A 22,080-nucleotide genomic window follows, 5' to 3' on the forward strand; every position below is an offset into this window, starting at 1 on the left:
AAGCCCAGCAGACTATGGGCTGTCACTCCTGAAAACGGGAAAGGCGGCAAAGGAATGGGAAACAACAACACAGTAATAACGTTGACATTTACAATAGGCGTCGGATATCATATCCAATTTCTCCCTGCACACCCTTAATTCCTTTTTAATTGCTTTTCCGTGTTGGTTCCGGGATAAGGCTGTCTCTCTTCATTTATGAAAGTGGAGAGATGAGGACAGTGGTGTGTTGGGGGATGGCTGATGGTGTATCTGTGTATGTGTGTGTGTGGGGTTTCAGATGCTAAAGGGGGGTTGTTGGTTGCAGGCCAGTTGCAAGGCCAGTACTGAGATAATTGGTAGCTGTTTCAAACAAATCAAATACTTTTAAAAAAGAGCTTTGATTAAACACTTTAGAAATCTGACTTCATTTGATGAAAGCGACGAAAGAATGATTATGATATATATGTGATTAATTATACTGCAGCACGCCCCTGAACGAACATGTTCAGAGTTTCAAACACTCATCCTTAAAGGGGGGATTATGATACAAAGGAGAAACAGGAAGCCAAATTCTCAGTATATTTTCAGAACTGAGCATTTAATCAGCATTAATCAGTATCATTCTGCCAAACAGTGAGACCGGAACAACAAGTAAATGCAAAGTGGTAGGAATGGCCACTTAAAAAAAATAGTTCAGCATCTTGGGACAGACCTGTGGACAGAGCCATGGCCCCTGTGTCCATGATGCTAAGCTAACTGGCTGCTAATATGTGAGTCAGAGTCAGACTGATAAGCTACCGTCTCCTGGCTGAAGCTTCATATGTACAGTACAGACATGATTGTTCCCAAAACGTTAAACTATTCTTTTCATAATCACCATGACTAAACACAGTTGTACCAAAAAGTTAGACAGGAATCACCAGTAAATCTGAAACGGTGGGAACAACCAGTACTTGGAACGGCTCTTTCCCTTGGACCAAACTTAACAGGAAATACAGTGAAAATACAACAGTTTTGTTCTCTGTTTTTTTAAAGACTAAGCTGTAAACAACATCAATCAAGCATCAGGTCCATCACACTGCTGATTGACTGACGGCACAGCCCAGTGCACCACATAACTTGGCAACCCTGGAGTTACTTTTATCCAGCAGAGTGTGTGGTGGTTAATCAAAGCCCATAATTTCCATAATTCATGGATGCCCATCTGTTTGCCACCTACTCCCATGCCCAGTGCAGAATAAACAAATTCAGGAGAGGGGCCAAGGGGCTATTTAATGACAGCATCAGCCATGGCTTGTGCAAATATCCACACATACACACACACACACACACACAAAACATGGTCTAATCAATCTTTCAGCACAACTATAATTCATTCTAAACAATAGTTTAATCGATCTAAGGTGTGATATTTGCATCATAATTCACAAACTGGGGTTAACTAATTAGACCTCGTAAGTGTAACACTATTACTCATCCCCATCACACCGTGCTTTTTAGAAGACTTTCAGATAACTCACAACTCATAAAATCTCAGATCTCCATCCAGACAGTTTCTCACAAAAGTCTTGTCACACTGCGGGATTGCACAGATTTCCTTCTGATAAAATCGAACTGCTTTGATGTTCTTGCGAGCCCCGGGATGACGGTATGATGAATCAGCAGAGCTCAGGATGGGAGCGAAAGAAGCCGATGTAGCTTAGAGGGAAGTGGATTTGTTGTATGAATCAGGGATAAAGTCTTACCTAACAAACATTTTAGCAGTAGAGCAGCCAATAAAGAGCCAAACCTGACTCTTCCCTGAGTGAGTTTTGTTTGGAGGTGATAAGATGCTGTATTTTTCCATATTTTAACATTTTTTAAAGCAATTTTTAGAGGGACTTATTGTCATGAGTATTTAAACCCAATGACTACAAACTGTCAATATTATGCTTTACACTAAAAATTTTAGAGTGTAAAGCACTCTAAAATTAAAGTGTAAAGCGTTACCTAATATTTTTATTCTATTCCCTCCACAAGCCTCTATAAAACAGACTGCACTAGTTTAAAAAAATAATGTTTTAAACTGAATAATATTGTAGTATTTTAATGGCTGGATGCTTGGCTGGTGCCTACATGTTGAGACCTGCTGTCAATTACTTAGGAGTTTTATTCTCTAATGAGATCTACTGTATGATACAGCTCCAAAAGTGATGGCTGCTGAAAAAAAAAGGTGAAGTATTAAATCTAATGATGGCACATTATAAACAACAGGAGACAACTGAAGTTTAAAAAAAATGGTGGGATGAACTTAACAGCATTTAACGCTACAAATCTTCAAGTATCATCTGGTGTGAGAGGGTCACAGATGTAATCAGAGCCCCTCTGACCCAGCTGTTGAGCTCCATTTAAAGTATAAAAGCTGGAATACACAGGGGAGAGACTCAGGGACAAATGACTTTTCTCACAAAAACACCTGGAGTGATAACCAAAGTTCTCCAACTCTGTAAAGTATCAAAAGTGTCCCTCAAAACTTAAATAAATTTGAAATTGGGTCTTATTTGGAGAAACTTTAATTCCAGTCAATCTTGACAGTAGTCTGCCTGTCTTCCAAGACAAAGCCGGCTGGCCAGAGAGCTGTGAGTGATTCTGACGGTTACTTGACTTCTGAAGTGCAGGTAAATAGGCTGCTGTGGCTCTGCTTCCTTCAATTCAGAAACATATTAAAAATTAAGCTGTTTTTATCCTTCATGGGTGTAGAGAAGGTCATCTGTGCTTTTATCTCTTCTCATTTAGACAACTGCAAAAGTCACCCTCATGTCTCTGTCGCTCATTCAGGATGCAGAAGCGGCTTTTCAATGCTGAAAGACTGGGTGCCAGTTCATTAAGTAGCTCTCCCAGAAAAAAAAGTAAAGTAAAATAAAATAAAATAAAATAAAATAAAATAAAATAAAATAAAATAAAATAAAATAAAATAAAATAAAATGGAGGACTGGAGGACTGTCACACATTGTTCTGTTCTTTCTCTCTTCTTTTCTTGCAGAGGCTGATTACCACCCAGGCAAAGTTGGCAACTGCCCCAGGGCCCCAGACCCTGGGGGGGCCAAAAAGCCCCAAGTTTACAGCATTGGTTTCTTTTGTAACTGACAACTTGCTAAACCCATTCCCCAGCGTGGAAGGGTTTAGTGAGGAGGCTAGCTGATTTTTCTTTTTCTGGCTGGGAGCTTTAGCTGGAGTCTTTTAGATCTCATGTATGTAATCATCCAGTGCATTTAAGACCCCTGTGCAAGGGTATTGTTTTAAAACGAGCCAGCTGGACATACTTAAAGTTGTCCAGAGACAGCATCTAAGACCAACTCATCTTACTGAGCTAGATATATGGATGATATGTATATTAAAAAAAAAGAAAAGCTTTTCATTCAGCTGGACCTAAAGCTTTTATGTTCTTCTGTCTGAAATCAAGGACCCATTGCTTTCTGGCCCCAGGGGCAGGTTAGTCTTGCTAATCCTGTATATTCAGTATCTGGGAAGCATGAAATGTAATGATGAATTATTAAAAAACAACACAGCAGTTAGTACTGTATAGCAGTTTATTCATTTATGTAATTTCTGCATGTTTTTAAATATATTTTATTCTTTTATTTATATATTTTTACATTTTTCTTGCATTTGATTTTCATGTCTTTCATACATAGTGGCTGAATAATAACCCAAAGAAAAAAATTTTGAAAGCTACAAAAATGCAGTGGGCGAATTTGCAAGTGAACAATACAAAATTATAACATTTTTGATATGCAATAATTTGTCTTGTCTTAATGTTGTGTTAATGTAAATTAGTGATGTTGGCCAAGCACAGCTCATCTAGCTAGCAGGATGTTTACAGTGAAGCATTGTAAGCATGTAAACACTTCGAGGGGTGTTTCAAGGAACAGCATTACGCTGCAAACCCAGTGGCTTCAACCAGCCCCAGTCTGTGCCTCATGTTTACGCTTGTGTATCTCACATGTGTCATAATGCATGAGAATTACAAACTGGGGACTAGCCGCAACATGAATCATGAGCCGGCAGAGACACTTTTCAAATACAGCTACATCTCATTCCGTACTGAATCATTACTTCAGTTACATTTGTTGTGTTGTGTCTAGGAGCCGGTGCTTCATGTTAAACGTGTCGAACAGCTGCTCAAGTCTCCACGAGAACAAATATACGATTTAACCTGTCAAATGGCGCGAGACATCATGAACAGCTTTTATCCCTAATTACTTTCTGCCCATTCTTGTCTGGGTAATTCTGTGTCTTGAAATATCCCTGAGCTGTGGCATTTCTAAAATAGCTTTTCAAAACCACTTGATGGCTGTTTCCATAATGGCTCCATCATCTCATTTGTTTATGCACTTTTATTGAAAAAGCACCACTGATGGCACAACTAAAGCCAATTATTGGCAATATGTCTAAGCTTGAAGGAGAAAAAAAAGATACAACCAGTAATGTCTGTAAACTTATCACCATGTTTTAAAGCAACATGGATCTCTTTTTTGCCAAAATTAAATGAAAAGGTAAGAAAATAATGTGCGGGTTTTGCTTTTTCTTTGCCAGTATACACTGAACTGCCTGTTCTTTAACTAAGCTCATCTCCGTCTATGTAAATGTCAACAAGACAAAAAGGGACAAAACAAAAAAAACAAACCAAAAAACAGCTGAATCTCAGGTGAATTGTTATATCCTTGGTAGCCACTAATTAGGAGTCCAAATAAACCAATCACACACTGTTGCATGCACACAGAGGTGTCTATTGAACGGCAGCATTATAATCTAACCTCTTTAGCACTCTGCATATTTCAGACTTCAATCTACTTTAAAAATAGTCCATAGACTGATGTGATATGTAGACATTATTTACAGTTGTTGTTTTTTTCAGTAAGGCATGCCATTAGTCAAAACAGAGTTGAAACAGAGCCAAGTTGTGATGTGAATTCTTCCTCCAGTTACCTTTGCACTGCAGAGCAAAATAACAAAGCAAGATCCTTCACGCTGGAGGGAGGAATTCACTTTCTTATTATGCATTCACAAAGAAAATGAGCTTCTCCTTATGTGCCCAAATAAAGGTCAGAGAAGATTTTTGTGAGCTTGTGAAATGATCAGAACTAATTTCAAAGCCTGTGGTTGGATATCACTCACTGAATAACCCCTACGAGAAATTCAAGTTTGTGAGTGGGCAGGAAAGATTGTACTTGTGCACAAATGATATCGATAAAGATAGCAGAAAACTGGGTGTGAAACTGAGTTCCCACAATGCGTATGGCACTGACGTTACACATGCACACACACATTTAAGTTGCAAGTGTGAAATTTTAGCCCAACTCTGGGCATTTGTGTGTGTGTGTGTCTATATATAGAAAAAATATTTGCAATATTTTTTTTTTAACCATTGCAAATATTTTATACACATTTTCACAAGTTATTCACAAGTTATTCAAGTTGGCACACTTCATTAGAATAAGCTGCATACATATTTTTTTGAAAAAGTACATTCATCTACAACTATTAATCTTTTGTCACTCTAGCTTTGGTTCATATGAGACATCTTCAGTTCATTAAAATGTTAGAAATCAGATGGAACTAATGAATACAGCCTGCTTTAGAATTGCGTGTGTGTGGGTGTCTGTTTGTGTGTGTGTCCCTGCTTAATGAACACAGTGAAACATGTCAAACACTTGGCCAATATTGTAAGTGGCACCTCAGGTGATACACTGAAAGCTAAAGTGCTGAGGCTTTGTTACAATATGCACAGTCATATTTGACCCATGGTGATGAACAAAGACAGATTAAATCAAACTGAGGGCAGGACCAACTTCCAAACAGTTAACTTTCAGCTGGCTAAATAACATATGTTTTACCACCACCCAGTGGTGAAGCTGAGAACACAGTCATTGTTGGCAAATTTTTCAGGCTGGATTTTAACTGCAGGCTCAAAAGGCCTCTGTCATCACTCACTGCTGCTTTCACATCTCAGAGTTTTTGGAGAAATAAAAACAAAGGAGATTAATGGCTCTCGCACAATGCAGTCCCAGAATGAGCCAAACTGTTTCACCAAAAATGACAAATAGTAGATGATATTACTCTGTGGCCGCATTTCAACCATTTTCACCTCTATTTCTTTAATATAATGTATTTTATTTGATGGATAAAGACACAGAAAATATAAAGCAAATTTCCTCTTTAAATCAATACAAAAGTTTAAAAGTTTTTGAACAAAAAAAAAAAAAAAAAAGCATTGAGCCATTGTTGAGTTATACTGACATCAATCACCATGACAAGGGATCACCTGAATTGGTGCTAATCGTAAAATTTATATGGCGCATAGTGTTCAGTAGCTACCTTGAGTTTGTTTTTAACATTAGACTTATTGACGTCTGGTTTTAAAACACCAGAGTAAGGCAATCAGATATGGCTATGGTTATAGCACAGGTGTGGTGTTGCTGTTTGTGCATGCTCGTGCATGATTTTTTTTTTTTCATCTATGCATATGTTCACATGTATCCAAACTTTGCATCCTGAAATTCCCTCCAGTTCATGATTTACAACACAAAAACAAAGTTTATCCACACTGTTCGTCTCAAGCCTCCTTAATTGACAAGAACGTGTCTGCTGGCTTGTTTTTTTTTTTAAGAGAATCTTCACTCATCCATAAGAGTACAGACAATAGAGTAAATGTTTGCAAATGGATATTGACATCAGTGTGAGTGTCAGTCCTGGTAAGATGGAAGAGGAGGCAGTGCAAAAAAGATGCAAAACAGATCAAACTTGTCTTTCATGATACCCCACTGATCCTCCGTGACTTTTTTTTTTCCTTACGATCCTCCACAGTTAGGGTGTTCATGAAGCTGCGTTTGTTTGTGACTTGCTCAGGAGCATTTCAGCAGTCTGTGGCGTCACTTCATGGGCCTCCTAGCTACAGAAAACTGTCCTATAACATCAGGCTGCCCTACTGCCCAAATAATGTCTCCTGGAAGTGTGTCCTGGGTCAAACGTAGATGCCCTCGGGGTTGAGGCTGGAGGAGACGGTGCTTTGAAGAGTGCGGAGGTCGCTGGGTAAGAGACGTGAAGAGCCGCGTCTTTTCAGAGAATCAGACTCCACTTCTGAAACACGAAAGGTTAAAACACAAAATTGATTTGCCAGCTATGTAGGAGGAAGGGCACCGTTCATTCAGAGAGTCAGACATGTTCATCGTGATCCCTGTGACCCTGTATGTTTTCCTGTGCAAACATCAAACTGAACTTGGTGAGAACTAAGAAAGTTTACATTATGACAAAAACCATAAAGGGGGATTTTTCTTTTGAGAGTGAAAATAGGGGATTTTCTTTTTGGCTTGCTGTGAAACTCTTACAGCATTTCAGGGCTGCTGGTGATTTGTTCCATGTAATAGGGTTACGCTCTTACCTCACCAGCTTTTAAAGTCTACAGTCTAACCTGTGATTCTCAGGATGACCACAAGGTGACACTGTGTCCACATACATGTGGAAACAATATGTGGAGTACCTCAGTCAGAAGGATGTTGGCTATGAAATTGAACCTATTAAAAAAGTGACAGTAAAATGGCAAGTCATGCAGTGTTTGCTGGTGTGAATTTATATATATGTGAGTGTGTGTGTGTATACGTGCCGCTGTCGTTCTCTGCTGTAGGTTGAGCAGGCAGCACAGTGACCTTGGTGCCAGTCTGCTGAATGAACTGCTGCAGGTTGACCTGTCGTAGCTCTTTCGTCAGCTGTTCCAGCTCCTGCTCCTTTTCCTGAGCCGCCAGGGGAAAAAAATGTGGTTTATAAGGAGTGTACATCGAATAACCACATTTCAAATCCTAAAATCAGTTTTAAATTTACCTTCAGTGGTAGTTTTCTTAAAGGCAGTGGTGCAGGAGCATATGTGATTTCAACTGCTAAACCCTAATTTGTATCTTGTGCATTTGCTGAACCGAGGTGGATTTAAAGTGAAAATCAATAATAAGGGATCATACTCAGCTCCAGATCTCTCCAGAAGTTATAACCCAGCTGAGACAGCTAAAGAGACGAGTTAGCTCCCAGATGGTTACGCAACTGCAGGCGAGGGATTGTGTACTTATTCAGGCCCCTCTCTAATCAGGCGAAGAATGCTGTAAAACCCTCCCTTCCTTTCCTTCTCATTACCTCACGCTTCCCACACCCTACTGGACCTCGTCTGTACACAGAGCACTTCAACTCACACTAGGATGCATGTAGCCAAGGATCCACTGCACATCCCTGCAAGCCACAGATTAAACTTCCCTTCACTGCCCACAACTTAATGAGCTTACATTTCTATGGTTCCACCTGGTTGCCGGGGGAGCAAAGTTTCACATGCAGACTTAAGAGCCAATTTTTTAATTTAACACGTTTGAAACGTTTGCTGAAATCAAACTTCTTCAGCATCTTCCAAACATACTGGGATCACCACATCATCAGTAAACTGCCAAAACGGCTTCAAATTCCTGAATCTTGAGGTTATGGTGTTCTGAAAAAACAAAAACAAAATAAAAAACAAAATAAAAATACTAAACAGTAGATTCTGAGCTGACCTGTAATCTCTTGCCTGACTGGCCAAGTGAGCGTTCCAACGCCCTGCAGCTGCTCTCCAGCCGTGCAGTTTGTTGGCTCTGCATTTCCAGCTCTGCCTTCACTTTCTCCAGCTGGGCTTGCACCTGAAATCCAGTGTGGAAGAAGTGAAGAGTGAAAGCCAAGCGCTCATCACAACTTTTCAGAGGAGATGGGCAAAAGTAGCTTATCCTCGCTGCGGAAACATGTAGGAGGACTCTTTTATGCTTCACTGTGTTTTGAAGTTCAGAAATTGAGTTCGTTTGGTGTGAAAAAAAAATAAAGTGTTGCCAGTTGTATTCATCTTAATACTTAAAGAATTTAAAGAAATCTTAATAAAACTTTGTAGCTATACATCAATTATATCCTTATTAAAGAAGACAAATGTTCTGCCAATTCTTCTCCAGCCAATATTGCACTGAATCCACAGTTTGAAAGAAATGTAATTTTACTGATTCTGTGAAGGACGACTTTAGCTGAATATTAATTATTTGCATGACACACACTGGGAGGGTCCTCAGTTGGAGTTGAACGAGATCTCAGCAGTTTAATGAACTACATTCCTCTCTGTTTGCATGTTGTTGTGAGTGTTTTGGAGACCAAGCTAGACTGGATTCTACCTCCTCCTCATTGACCTTCTGGCTGAGCTCGGCCTCCTGCTGCAGCCGCTCCTGCTCCAGGCCTTTCTCCATACTCTGCACAACATGACAAAAAAAATAAATAATATGGCAAAACTGGAATGAAAATGATCTTCACAGAAAAACTAACAGTAATTCAGTTTTTTTATGCAGCAGGAAATCTTCTCAGATTCATAATTTAATACTCAAATTACCAGGTTTTCCTACTGTTTATAAATCTAGTGGAATCAGGTGCATTCTTTTTGTCGCCAAGCTCACCTGTATGCGTGCTAAGTACTCTGAGAGCTTGGCTTCGCAGTCGCGTACACGGCCCTGCAGTTCGGCTAGCTGTTGCCGGAGCTGCTGCTCGCTCTCCTGCTCTATCTGCAGCTCGTTCTGCCAGAATTCCTCCTCCTCCATCTCAGCATCGTTCCTCCTAACCTGCTGCTCCAAAAGCAGCAGCTCCTCCTCTAGATTTTCTCCCTGGTGATGGGAAAAAAGCTTTAATATGGAAACTTTCTTGCCCCAAAGAGAATATATAATCCTAATTTAAAAAGCCGTAGCTAACTAGAAATGTTTGATTTAGGATCTTTGAACACATGAGGGTTTAGAGTCTGCTTTTTCGCAAAGTAACAGCACTGGCACTTGTGGCTTTTCCTCACTTCGTTGACCTCGCCGACGGCCTCCTCCCATTCTCCTAGCTCGGCCTCACAGCCCAGCAGACGGCTTTCCAGGGCCTGGAGTTTGTCTCTCTGCAGCTGCACCAGCCGGCTCAGCTCTCTGGCTGGACTCCCAGGCACAGATGCTACACCACCACCTCCAACTCTGCTCAGGTTTAGGCTCACACTGCGCTGCTGGGGCTGTTTGGCTGGAAGGATGGATGGGTGGGTAAGTGGGAAATAAAAGGTTGGTGAAAAGTTGAAAAATAGCGAAAGGGAGGGAAGGAAATAAAATGTCAATGACCACAGTAAGTGTGAATATAATGCAAACAAAAAAAACACACACTAACACTCTACCTTCAGCATCTCTGCTTTTGCCAAATATGTCCCTTAGACCCTTGGCCCCTCCAGTGAAGGTCAGAGACTTGCGTTTGGGTTCCCTTCGTTTGAGCGAGCGGTCTGTCCCTGACGGGCGGAGCTTGGCCAGAGGTGGGAGGCTCTGCCTGTAGAAGCCACGCTCTGGGACGCGAGCCTGCCCGTCAGAGGTGGGCCGCTCGCTAACGGACGGGCCGGTTCGTTGGAGGATGAGCTGCACGTCGCTGGCATACTGGCCCCACTTGTTGAGGGACACCACAGGGTTTTCATGCGGAGCCAGGTGACGTTCTGTCTCCCGCCATTTCTCGATCAAAGTGTATCTGCCGGTGCGTCCTGATGCAAATTTTTAAAAAAATGGTAAATATTTCATAGTAGCAAGAAAAACAAAAAGAGAATGGGAGAAGTATTCAGAGGCTTTAATGCTGTTACTTTACAGCTAAGGAACATGATATTCTCCAGACCTATGTCAAGACCAGACACTTTCCTGTTCACTGTCATCTGGCTTGCCAACTCATTTTGCGTCTGTTTATAAGTGCACTTTAGAGGACACTAACCCCTGTTCTGTCCTTTGATCATGTACCATCACTGTTTGAGATCTGAGTAAGGCTTTTAAGACTGTTGGTCCTAATATCTGACATATTGCCAGCTGCCTTCTTCCATCTCCAAACCAAAACTTAAGTTTAACAGAAAGTGGTCTACTCCGACTTAGTCATGACTAAAAATTAAAGCTTGCAGCCCAAAATCTCATTTGACAAATAAGGTGCTGTTTTGTCATGTTCTGTCACAGTGGGTAGCATTTCAAAAAAGAAGTTGTAGTAGTAGCCCAAGTGGAAATTATTCACATGATGTGCCCATGGCCCATGAATTCTTTTCCAACTCTCCCACGCTCGTGCACCATTGGCAGATTCAAAGAACTTTACTGGTCTGTTTAGTGAAAGAACTTTACAGTGGGAAAATCACACTCCAACAGTAACTGTGTTGGGAAAAGGACCAGGTTCAATGGTTCATGGCTCTGTGTATGTTGTTGTGTGTGTACGCCCGCATTCTTGTCTGTGCGCATAAAGATAGGAGCTAAACACTGCCCATTGCACCCTCACCCTCGTCTTGCACAGTGAGGGTCCTTGTAAAAGAGGCACATTCATCACTACAGCCATTCACATCAAAGTGTCCTGGCCTGGACAAAAGACACAGGGAACACAAAGGACAGTCAGCACCATAATTCCTGCTACACAATGTCACTGTGAAAGATGGACAGTTCAGCTTGAAGAACAATCTATCTGTGGAGTTAGTGAGGAATAAAGTGATGAATCTGTCTCTCAATGTGAAGACGTCATATTCTCACGGTCTTGGATACACAAAGCTTTATGTACAATACAATCCATGTGGTGGCTAACAGAAGCAGAGTGTCAACTTATTTCACTGCAACTGAACATCATGTCAATAAAGCAAAGTCTGCAGCATGACTCATCCTGCTTTGTGCAGCCCATTTATGGTGAATATCTCTTTGTGCCCTCAAGTCGCTTTTCATTTTCATGCAATTTATCATCTCCAGTATGTCTGACAACCTGCCCGGCCAATATTGGACACAGCCCACATCACAGAACATCCCCGCAGGGATTTATGTAGGACAAAATATAATTTACATCGCTTTAAGTTTTTTAGCACGACAGCCAGATGGAGAGCATTTCATCTCACTGTGTTAAATCTCCTCTTCTGTGGTGGTCTTCGTCGCATTATTGGTTTGCCTTTTGGATTCTCTGAGACTTTTATGTGCATTTATATTGGGCTGTGAATTTCCCATCAAGTAACCAATAACACTTTACATTTACAGCTCACATTCTTCTGATATTAGATCTTTCTCAAGCGTCTGCCATCCGTGAACGGGACAGAGAAAAGCATACTGTTTCTCATTCTGTAGTAAGTAGTTTTGAGCCTACCAATGGCTTGTGCCAAAGCAATGACCACTTCTTGGCATGTGGTGAACTCCGTGACCCCGCACACGATGCGCTGCACTCCGTCCACCCACACTTTGAGCTCCATGGCCTTCATCCAAAGGCCCTCATTCCTCCACACCACAAGGGGGTGCTAATAATGATTTATTGTCCATCCTAAAAGGAAAAAAAGGAAACACAGTTGAGTTCATGTTTCAAATAACTAAATATAATGTGAAAGGTGTCGCTCATCGTGACAAACCCATAGAGAATTACTGTAGTTCCTCTTATCTCTAAGGAGCATTTTAGCATCTTTCAGCTCACTGTTTTGGTTGTATGGCCCAACTGTATTGTTTTGGTTCATTCTCACCACGCTCATCTACCTTGTTTCCAGCTGCAGCAGTCAGCTGTTTTGTGCACTACAAGTCCAGACAGACAGTTATTTTTTTAAATCTAAATTTAAATGAACTCACAAACACTTGGGAGCAGGAATTAGCTAAAATCTGAAATAAATATCAACCAAACTCACACCACACGGTTGTGCAGAGTGATAACAGAGTGACACTTCCTGTACACCAACACCTCACAACAACTTACAACACTTGTTCGTTTGAGAAGGCGTTTCCTGTAGTGCTGTTGATAAATTGTTGCAACAACCCACCTGGCCCCATTCAATATATTTTTCATTTGCTGGTGTCAGTGCAGGAGAGCTTACAGCGGTTGCATGCACACAGAGCGAGAGCCATTTCAAACTGCTGACACAAGCACGTCAGCAGCGAGGCAGTCATTATGAACCTGGCAAGGCCACAACAGCGGGCCAGAGCAACAGAGCAGTGAAGGAGCAGGTGTCTAATGCTCAGACTTTTGCAACCCTACTGGGCAGCAGCCCTCCTTTTTCCTGACTGGGCCATCAGCTCTGCTCTGATCCTTGACTTTCATATCGCTTGAGGCCTCCCTTAACAGTTTAGGCGCCTTCCATCTTCACAGCTGGAATGGGACGCCCATCTCTCCTGCAATTTAACTACTGGTCCCCCTCGAGGCTTTCTCCTACTGAGACTACATTACACTGCCACTGAAGGCATCTGGTGGGGGCAAGGCCTGCCTTTGGTGGGGAGCGGGATGATTTGTAACTGGAGACAGATACTGCGGGATGCATCTGAACCCAGACGCCTGTTACAGCCCGGTAAATGAGACTATTACCATGAATACAGCTCAGCGGTACACGGAATAGAGGGGGACAGATGGATAAACAAAGCAAAAAAGGTAAATGAAAAGGAACAGTAGGGGGTTGGGATGAAAGTGCAAACACTTTGGGTTTGAATGAGACATAACAGGACCCATAACTTTGGAAGTGTTACAACAGTACAAATACATTTCCCAAAAACATGTACTTCCCACAGAGTAAAAGCACCACAGAGTTTGTTTACAGCTTGCTAACAAAATGTCTGTGACATGGTTTCATAACACAGTATTCGTAACAGATGATGTGATGATGCCCTCCATATTTACAGCTGCGGTTGAAATGTTGCAATACAATGTTTATTCAGTGACGAGCAAGATCCAAATCACACCGAGGGTTTATCTGGGAGGAAGAGGCAGTCGACACAAGCCTGTAAACCCGATCTTACTCTGTCCCTCTCTTGCACACTGACGTATACACACACACACACTTGCTGCACATCTATGTGATTCTATGTCATTCACTCCTCTGTGATACAATCATCATGATCCTATCATCAAAACAGAGCAAAATTCATTTTCACTTTGTTCCAGTCCAAGTAAATATTGAGCCAACAATTCACTTGCTGAAAACAGATCCTAACACGCATATGTTAATGGATTCAGGTGAGAGAGTTATGCTTTAAGCTATGAGAGACTGTGCTTCAGTGATTTTAGAAGGCATTGGGCATCATCTAAATTAGATTTTACATAAAGGGCAAAAATGACAAATGTCTAAAAGAGACATTCGCCCAACAGGGCAGGGTGCGGCATAGCTCTCTTCCGGACTACAAGTCACCTTTTCCACTAAGGTAATGGTTATATTTAATTAAGAGATGATTCAAGTCCTTGGAGACACCCTTCAGTTGCAAGTGGAAAGAACACACTGACTGCACTGACAGCTCTTCTTGTGCTGTTTTTTTTTTTTTTTTTTTTTTTTTTTTGAATTTACAGTTGTTTTCTTTCCTCAACTCACTTGCTCCCACTGGCCCCTTGACACAGATATCACAACATATGCTAGGAGGTGTTTGCTTTTATCAGAGGCAGAATATAGTTCAGCGCCATAGGAGCAGGCAGCTGTGCGGGAGCAGATGTTCGGTGGTCCTGTAGTGGAACTGAGCAGATCTATAGGTTCATAAGCTTTGATCCTTGTCATAACCACAGAGGTGTGCTCTCCACAGGTGACTCCAGTGAGAAGGAAAAGTCTCCCACCTATAGCCTAAGCTACAGTGAACAGGATACAGAAGCTGTGACTTGGGAGCCTTAACGTCAGAGTATAACCCCACACTGGCTTCAGACTCATTAGTGTCAAACTAATTGAATTCCTTGCTTAGCAGCTCAAACAACATGACCACTGAAGTATGTTTCCTTGTGGAAACGATCTTCGATTTTCTTTACCCTGCTAATAACTTCCAACACTTGAATCACTAGGATACCTGCAACGCCCGAGCCATCTCTGCTGTTCCTTTCTTCCCCCCTATTGCTGTTATTGTTCTACATTTTCATCATACTATTTCCACAGGCTCTCTGCTGATGTCTTTGATCTAAATTACAGTTACTCTGAAGCCCCCACCGCCACCACAGTGTGAATAAATAAATCATACAGGCTACATGTTGAGTACACACAAATTAGCATGCAGCGACATGTGAGTTTCTATTTTGGTTCAGCTTCATTTTAAATGTGTACTTCCATATTTAGTATCAGGCCCCGCTCACCGAGCTATACGTTTCCACGGTGAATAACCTCAGAACCTGTGGGAAAGGTGCTGTAGCTGTTGGAATTTCCTTTTTCCATTAGTCACAGTTTAATAAACAGACAGACTCAATGCTCCACATTCCTACTTCACGTAGTAATCTATTCCTAGAGAATCCAGGACAGTGGAGTCAGGCCTTATACTGCAGGAGAGGCACTCGTCCCTCAGCACAGGGACAGACTAAGTCACTTCAGGCAGATTAAGGTGGAATTATCTTTAGCTTCTGTTTAGCCTTAAAATTATAGTCTGATCAATGTGAGGCTGAAAAATAAGAGAAATCGTCATGACTCTTCTCAAGTTTCTTCTTCTTCTTTTTTTTTTCCATTTTCTTGTTCTAAAAAGAAAACTGTGCTACCTGCCACTCCATGACTTGCTCAAGGACTCGCCTCTTCTGTCCAGCTCTGACCTTCAGCCATCAAACATGTAGCGCTCATTAAAAACTACTAATATAATAAATACTGAAAAAACAATGAGATTAGATTATTTTTCAATAAATAACCGTCCTTATGTAGACATATAAAGTGAGCTGCACAACATACTGTTGCAATGTTATTAACTAATGTTATTGGGATTTTGAATGATGTTTTCTGTCTGCTGGAACAAAACCCAAAGGTTCTGGTTTCTCTTTATACCTGCTAAACATCAGCAAGTCAGCATTGTTACTGTGAGCACATTAGTATGCTGATGTTAGTATTTAGCTCAAAGCACGTCTATGGATTTATCTGACTTGCTATATGACACAACTGAAAAACTGCTGCGGGTTTCAGTTGCTTTCGCCCTCTTCAAAATTGTCAAAATTAAAATGCAGTCACATTTCCAATGGCAAGTTGGCATTTTACAAAAGAAAGAGAAAATGAATGAATATGAGAAAATGTTTGAAAAGATGGAGTGCGTCTCTGCTGTGGAGAGAAAAGGTTGCTGCCATCAGCATGAATCCTCGCTGCTGGACAACTTTTGCCGCAGCCATTTAGGTTTCAGACATGAGGAATACTGTGTCGTCTGGGCTGTGAACTGCTGAGCTAAACTTAGTTGTGACTTCAGTCTGCCTCCCCTGAAGTTTCATTCTCAGGATGCCACAGAAAGGCAGAGTTAGGGAGGGGACACAGTGTGGCAAATCAGTGTTTCTTACGTGTGTTTTCTCAAATGTGGACAGTAACTCATGAGACAGATCAGTGGGAAAATGCCACTGAAAGCTCCTTTAATATCCCTGCGATGAGAATTAAAAAGGTACAAAGGTATTAAGACTGAAAAATGTAATGAAAATGCTCTAATGCCACACCAGCTACAACTCTGGGTTTAAACACAAAATACCCACCAAAGAGTTCATTTCCTGCCTTGCTCAGCTCAATGCTCTCAGTCCATTGCTAAATTAAACTTTAACAAAGTCATTGATTAGGTCTGAACCCCTGACCCTGGCTCATTTCTCCAGCAGCCTGTCAACAAACAGAATATTGTTTTCATTAAAACTTCTGACCCAAAAAAAAAAAAAAAAATCCAATCAAAACTTCAAATTAGTTGCTAAATGTCACATACAAGCAAGATAGTTCCATATAAAAAAAAAATACAGCATTGTCAGCCTAAAAAAAAAAATTACATGTGAGAACTTGTTGTTGAGAAGCTGTGACAATTTCGAAGCAGCAGCACAACAACAGATGATGATGCAACCGCAGGCCAATTTTCAAAGTAACAAGGAGGCAGTGGCAGCAAGAGGGGGTCCACTGAAACAAGTGGTGCACAGACAAAAGAGCATGCTGTAATGTGTGTGTGTGTGTGTGTGTGTGTGTGTGTGTGTGTGTGTGTGTGTGTGTGTGTGTGTGTGTGTGTGTGTGTGTGTGTGTGTGAGCCCACATGGCCGGCGGCATGACTGGATACAAACAATCCCTCACCATGGCGACACGGCAGTGGCTTTGTCCGAGCCTTACACAGATGACTGGATTGATTGGAGGGCACGGTCTGGGAAAGTAAACCAAACAATCGCCAACAATTAAGAAGCAACCCGTGCTTTCCTGTCACTTCCTCTTTGTCTCCTCTAAATGCGGGCTCCGAGAAAACACAGAGGTGTACACTGCAGCGGGGTGCCCCCCAAACTCTGGATTAAGTGGGGTGTTACCAAGACGTCTCAGAGCTGATCTCCTGGTGGAGATTAAGTTTCAACTGGAGTAGTCATATGGTTTTAGTTAACCTCCTAAGGGGGGAATTAATCTCTCACTCCAGCTAACTAAATACATTTAACATAAAACTACAACTCTTTGCAGCCTAAAGTCATCAGCATACAGTGTAGTTATTAAATCAGTAAGATTCATCCACTGGGAACCAAAAACGTCTCTACTAAATTTCATGGCAATAGTTGTTGAGCCATCTCAGCCTGACTGATATTGCCACTCCTAGAGCCATGTGGCTAGCGTGGCTAAAATTAGCCACAGGAAAATGCTAAAGTCAGCAGGTATTTCTAATATAAAAGCAAATTAAATTAGGATTTGACCCTCGTCCTCAGACAAGATGTCACTTTTCTTGATGGAGTGTCCCGGAGGCTCAGGGGCCCTCGCAAATGCACGAATAAACTCATGACTTTGATTGTGAGCTTGGCACGCAGGCTTTATATTATACAGCCATATCTCTCTCTCATCTTTCCTGTTTCTCCTCACTATTATATTCGAATGCTACTAGACTACATGAGGAAATACTTCTCCTTCAGCAATTGTTAGTGCATCCTGCAGTCTGACCTATATCAAAATGAAACCTTAACCTTTTAGCCTCCTGTCAGTTTTCTGGTCAGTTGTGTGCTGCTGAATGGAGACGCCTTTTAGAGATTACTTCCACATCAACTTTGTCAGCTGAGCAGAGTGAGGTGGCTGCAGCTTTAACAAAAGCTGGGACAGGCTGAGTGAAAAGCTTCAGGCACTAATCAGACACAACAGCTTTCCATTCAGGTACTGTCAATCATCCATGCTGCCAGAAACAATGTAAGATTTTCCTGTGAACAAACAAGCGGCATGGCGTTTTACAGGGATGCAACATATGGTGTGCATTTTAATGGTGGTGTGCGTTTTAATCCAAGCAGGTATTTGTCACCATTTCCTCTGCCATGTGTGTAAACAGGTTGTGTTAAACTGCTGCAGACACTTGGAAAAAACTGTGTTAAATCCAACTCAGCCTTATAATTAATATATTTTCACTGGTGCTGGAAACAATCACTATACACTGAAGTGACCAAATTGCCACCTTGCAGTCTCAAAAGTTAAAACTAATCAGCTTTCTGGAGACAATAAGCCCTTAACCCTGTAAGACTCGGAGCTTAACTGAACACAAGGTGGTGGGAGGGGGAGACTGCTGAAAGATAAACTGGACTAAATTTACACTGTGAAAATCTGTGAAATTAACACTTTCCTCCTTAACTCAGATCCTCATGTAAATATTGACCACATGGAATCACATTCATGAATGTAAATGTAGCCTGGACCTTCAGAATTTCATGGACAGGATGTTTACAGACGTCACTGTGGTTGCAGACATTTAGGCTGATTCAAGTAAAAAAAACTGGCTGATAAGTCAATCAGTCAAGAACCAGTCTTGAAATGGCTACAAAGAGATAAACCAAACAGATTTAAAGTACTGTGAAGGGTCAGGATTTTAAAATAAACCTTCATGTGTAAGATAAAATGCTACATTAATGAAAATCGATTTAGAAAAGAAAAAGAAATTATTATTGTACATTTTTGTGCTGCTAAGAAACTTCCTGGTTTTTGTCCACTGTGAATTCCCTACTACAAACACATGGTGCCTGTGAATGAGCGTTGCCCTTTGCTTCCATCACATGTGTGCCTCAAGGACTTCTTACTCTCTGCTGTGGCTGTTTGACTCAGTTGAAGGAACTCTGATTAAAACCACTGCTGAGTGAGCGCTTATAGCCCAACTCTATTAAGAGATTCATCACTGCAGGGCTCAGCACATCCACTCACACACACTGACCACACGCTCACTTCCTGCTGGCTCATGGATCAGGTATGTCACCATGTGGAGGATCTGTCCTGTGTCATACCATTTGAGCATGCACTCTTAAGTGGATTATAAAGTATATTAGTGTTTAAAAAGTAAGATGAAGGGTAAACATCAATAGATCTGACCCCAAAATAAAGTTATGCAACTACAGCTGACCAGTCTATCACTGTGATTCCCTGTCTTACAGATATAACAAGACGAAATTCACTTTGAACTGATATAATCGAGGTCATTGTAATATCCCACAACCTTGTTTTAATGGCAGCAGCTTTTAAATGTTGGCTTCTTGACTGACGCATTCAAGCCACAGCAGAAAGACTGGCTGCGTTCCGCCCTGTGCGAAAAACCCAACAACGTACCTGTTTTCAGCCCGCAGATCACAGCGTGTCAGAGCATTTCAAACTCCCCCCGTTGTGCTGTAGCCTCAGTGTTTTTCTCTGGGATAAAATCCGGTACTTTCCTCTGCATGTTATGCGGGCCACTGACGGAAGGTCCTGTTCATTCCGAGCCGATCCGCGCCTGCAGCAGAGTTAACGGTGCGCGCACATCCCCGCCTCTATTAACATGCGTCCGTGCAAGTCATCGGACATCCGACATGGGGCTTTAAACATCCACTGCTCTGCCTGTTGACCTGCTGCTCTGCCCATCAGTGAGGAGGGGGATCACAGAGCCTGTTGTAAATTACATCGGAACAGAACTGGGACACCGCAAGGCATGATGGACCGGTTAAAGCTGCAATGCACTGGCGACTCAAATGGACCCAGAGATCCACTCATCTCTGATGCAGTCACATTGAAACCGGAGGGTTTTGATCTCAAAGCAAAGGCGTCGATGTATCAGTGGGTTACACGTGTGTTGAGAAACACACTGTTTTGTTTTGCTGCTTCATTTGTAAAGAAAAACAGAGAAATCGTTCATATTCATACAAGTGTGTTTCAGTGGAAGAGTTCACACATCTGTAGTGTATCTGTATGATTGTCAGTGCCTCCATCAGTGTTATTTTTATGTGGTAAACTGTAGATTTTGCTTTAATGTATTTGGCTGTGTGGATGACATGACCCTGTCTTCAGCTCAAGTTTTCACTTTTGTCAGTGTCACGGTTTTTACATATTACAGAGTCTGAAAATGTTTCCTCTTTGTGTGCCACACATATAGAAACTAAATAAATAAAATTAGATAAATAGTCTAGTAAGGATCTGAAAAAGCAAGTTTATTTATTATGCAGAAATTTGAATTTGAGTGGTTAATGAAAGGCAGAGGTCAGGCAAAACACAGATGTACACCTGCAGTAGAGATGTAACTTTTACATTTAGAAGAAAAAATGATTCACACCACATGAAACACTGCATATTTGCATCCTTTCAATTATTTATGGCAAATATTTGATAGGCCTACTTGAGCTTTCAACTCAAGGCCATGTTTTTTTTTTCTCCCATGGCTGCACCATGCCATGAAGTGGAGATATTCTAGATGCATCATTTCAAACACTTGCCCCCAAAAATACATTCTGACATAACTGACATCTGTGGAAATGTAGCGACCTGCACTACAATTAAATACACTTTTGTGGGTTTGAGAAATGTTTTGCTGCACAACATGAGTTAGAAGGACACAGTGAAGGCCAGGGGGTTAGGACACATCCAAGGGTTTTGAATGGAGATTAAGAAGCCATGAAACAAATGTGTAATTCAAGTAGAGACTTTATAATCCCATTCCTGAGGTACATTCAGTGTCCTTCCTACCTTTTTAATACCCTATGGCAACAGCCAATAAGCTTCACTCCTCACTGGACAGTATTAGAGTCCAGTACAGCAATATGTTTCATTTGACAGTGCTGCTTTACTTGAAGATTAAAAAAAAAAAAAAAAAAAAAAAAAAAAAAATATATATATATATATATATATATATATATATATATATATATATATATATAGTGTAAGATTACATTAGTGTGTTTGTGCTTATTTAAATTCCAGTCAACACTCATGTCCTCATGTCTCACAGCATTAATCATAACAGCTGCCTGTTGTGCTGATCATGCAGAAACCCTGCCGACCTTCAGCTTTTCAGTAAACTGTAATTTCAGAGCTACCCAGCTCCTGATGTTATGACGCAGACCTACTCAAACAAAAAAGTAACTTTTTTTCCCCCAAATGGGCTCAACTTTTGACAAAAATTAGAGCTGCTGATTCTAGTTTTTAATCTGTTTCTGTCTTGCTCAGTTAAACAGCCTCTTACAATCCAATTTTCTAAGCAAATGTCTTTACATGACTCATAAATTTAATAAAATCTATGAAATGGCTCCTTTTCCGTCCCCTTTAATTTAAATAGCAGTCATTTGTTCCAGTGTTGTGTGCGGAGGCCTATATATCAGTTTAGAACTCAACTTGGCAATTAATCCTCAACATATGGTTTGGCTCTTGTGACAATCAAGCCATGAGTGATTGATGCTTTCATGCAGGCAGTAGTGACATGGTTTGACAGATGCTTTGAGGATTTAAGGCCTATCTTCAAACTTGATGCACACAATACTCTGGGTGCTGCTGATAGTGTCACGTCCACTATTTCATGATGTAGATAAAGTATTAGGGTAAAAAATATTAACTTTTCTATCTGGAGCCACATTGTTAAGGTCCCTACACAGGTGTTTTCACTTTGCCTCATTAGACCTCTTCTCAGGACTGTCGGTGTGTACAGACTGTGCTTGATGGACGTGTTTCCCCCTTTTTTGTGTCAGGTTTCTTGCACATGGTTGGGACAAAACAACTTTCACCTTCATCATTGTACTGGCTCATGAAATTTGGTGTGATTCGTTGCACAACTTCCCCCTCAGGCATCAACCAGAGTCAGAGGTCTAATCAGCCAGAGCAAGTGAAAACACCTGTGTAGGTTTGCAGGAGCCAGTTGCACCAGCTCTTCCTAAGTCAAAACTCAGCCTCGAAATGTTTAAAAAGTGAAAATATCA

General features: G+C 41.2%; 1 protein-coding gene and 1 long non-coding RNA gene across 4 annotated transcripts; one reads left to right on the plus strand and one right to left on the minus strand.

Annotated features, from left to right (window-relative positions):
• Positions 1-6,415: 6,415 nt before the first annotated feature.
• On the minus strand, positions 6,416-19,845 carry rassf8b (Ras association domain family member 8b). Of its 3 annotated transcripts, none has more exons than XR_005892943.1 (9): positions 12,151-12,317; positions 11,311-11,387; positions 10,196-10,546; positions 9,842-10,047; positions 9,459-9,662; positions 9,183-9,257; positions 8,547-8,669; positions 7,430-7,748; positions 6,416-7,098 (listed from the first exon to the last, which is right to left on the minus strand). XR_005892943.1 is itself a non-coding variant. In XM_041030359.1 (9 exons), exons 2-9 carry the CDS (start codon positions 12,260-12,262, stop codon positions 6,983-6,985), a joined length of 1,314 nt encoding a protein of 437 aa, XP_040886293.1. In that variant the 5' UTR covers positions 12,263-12,321; positions 19,475-19,845; the 3' UTR covers positions 6,416-6,982. The 3 variants fall into 3 exon arrangements, 2 of the variants coding, with proteins under 2 accessions (XP_040886293.1, XP_040886292.1); XM_041030359.1 differs by lacking the exon at positions 11,311-11,387 and adding an exon at positions 19,475-19,845 and having other exon boundaries at positions 7,622-7,748; positions 12,151-12,321; XM_041030358.1 differs by having other exon boundaries at positions 7,622-7,748.
• LOC121176312 lies at positions 7,060-21,193 on the plus strand. The gene is made up of 3 exons (XR_005892944.1): positions 7,060-7,188; positions 13,626-13,630; positions 21,178-21,193. It is a non-coding gene; the product is annotated as an uncharacterized LOC121176312 (long non-coding RNA).
• The last annotated feature ends 887 nt before the right edge of the window (positions 21,194-22,080 follow it).

The sequence above is a fragment of the Toxotes jaculatrix genome, chromosome 22 (genome assembly GCF_017976425.1).
Source record: "Toxotes jaculatrix isolate fToxJac2 chromosome 22, fToxJac2.pri, whole genome shotgun sequence".
Classification (NCBI taxonomy): domain Eukaryota; kingdom Metazoa; phylum Chordata; class Actinopteri; family Toxotidae; genus Toxotes; species Toxotes jaculatrix.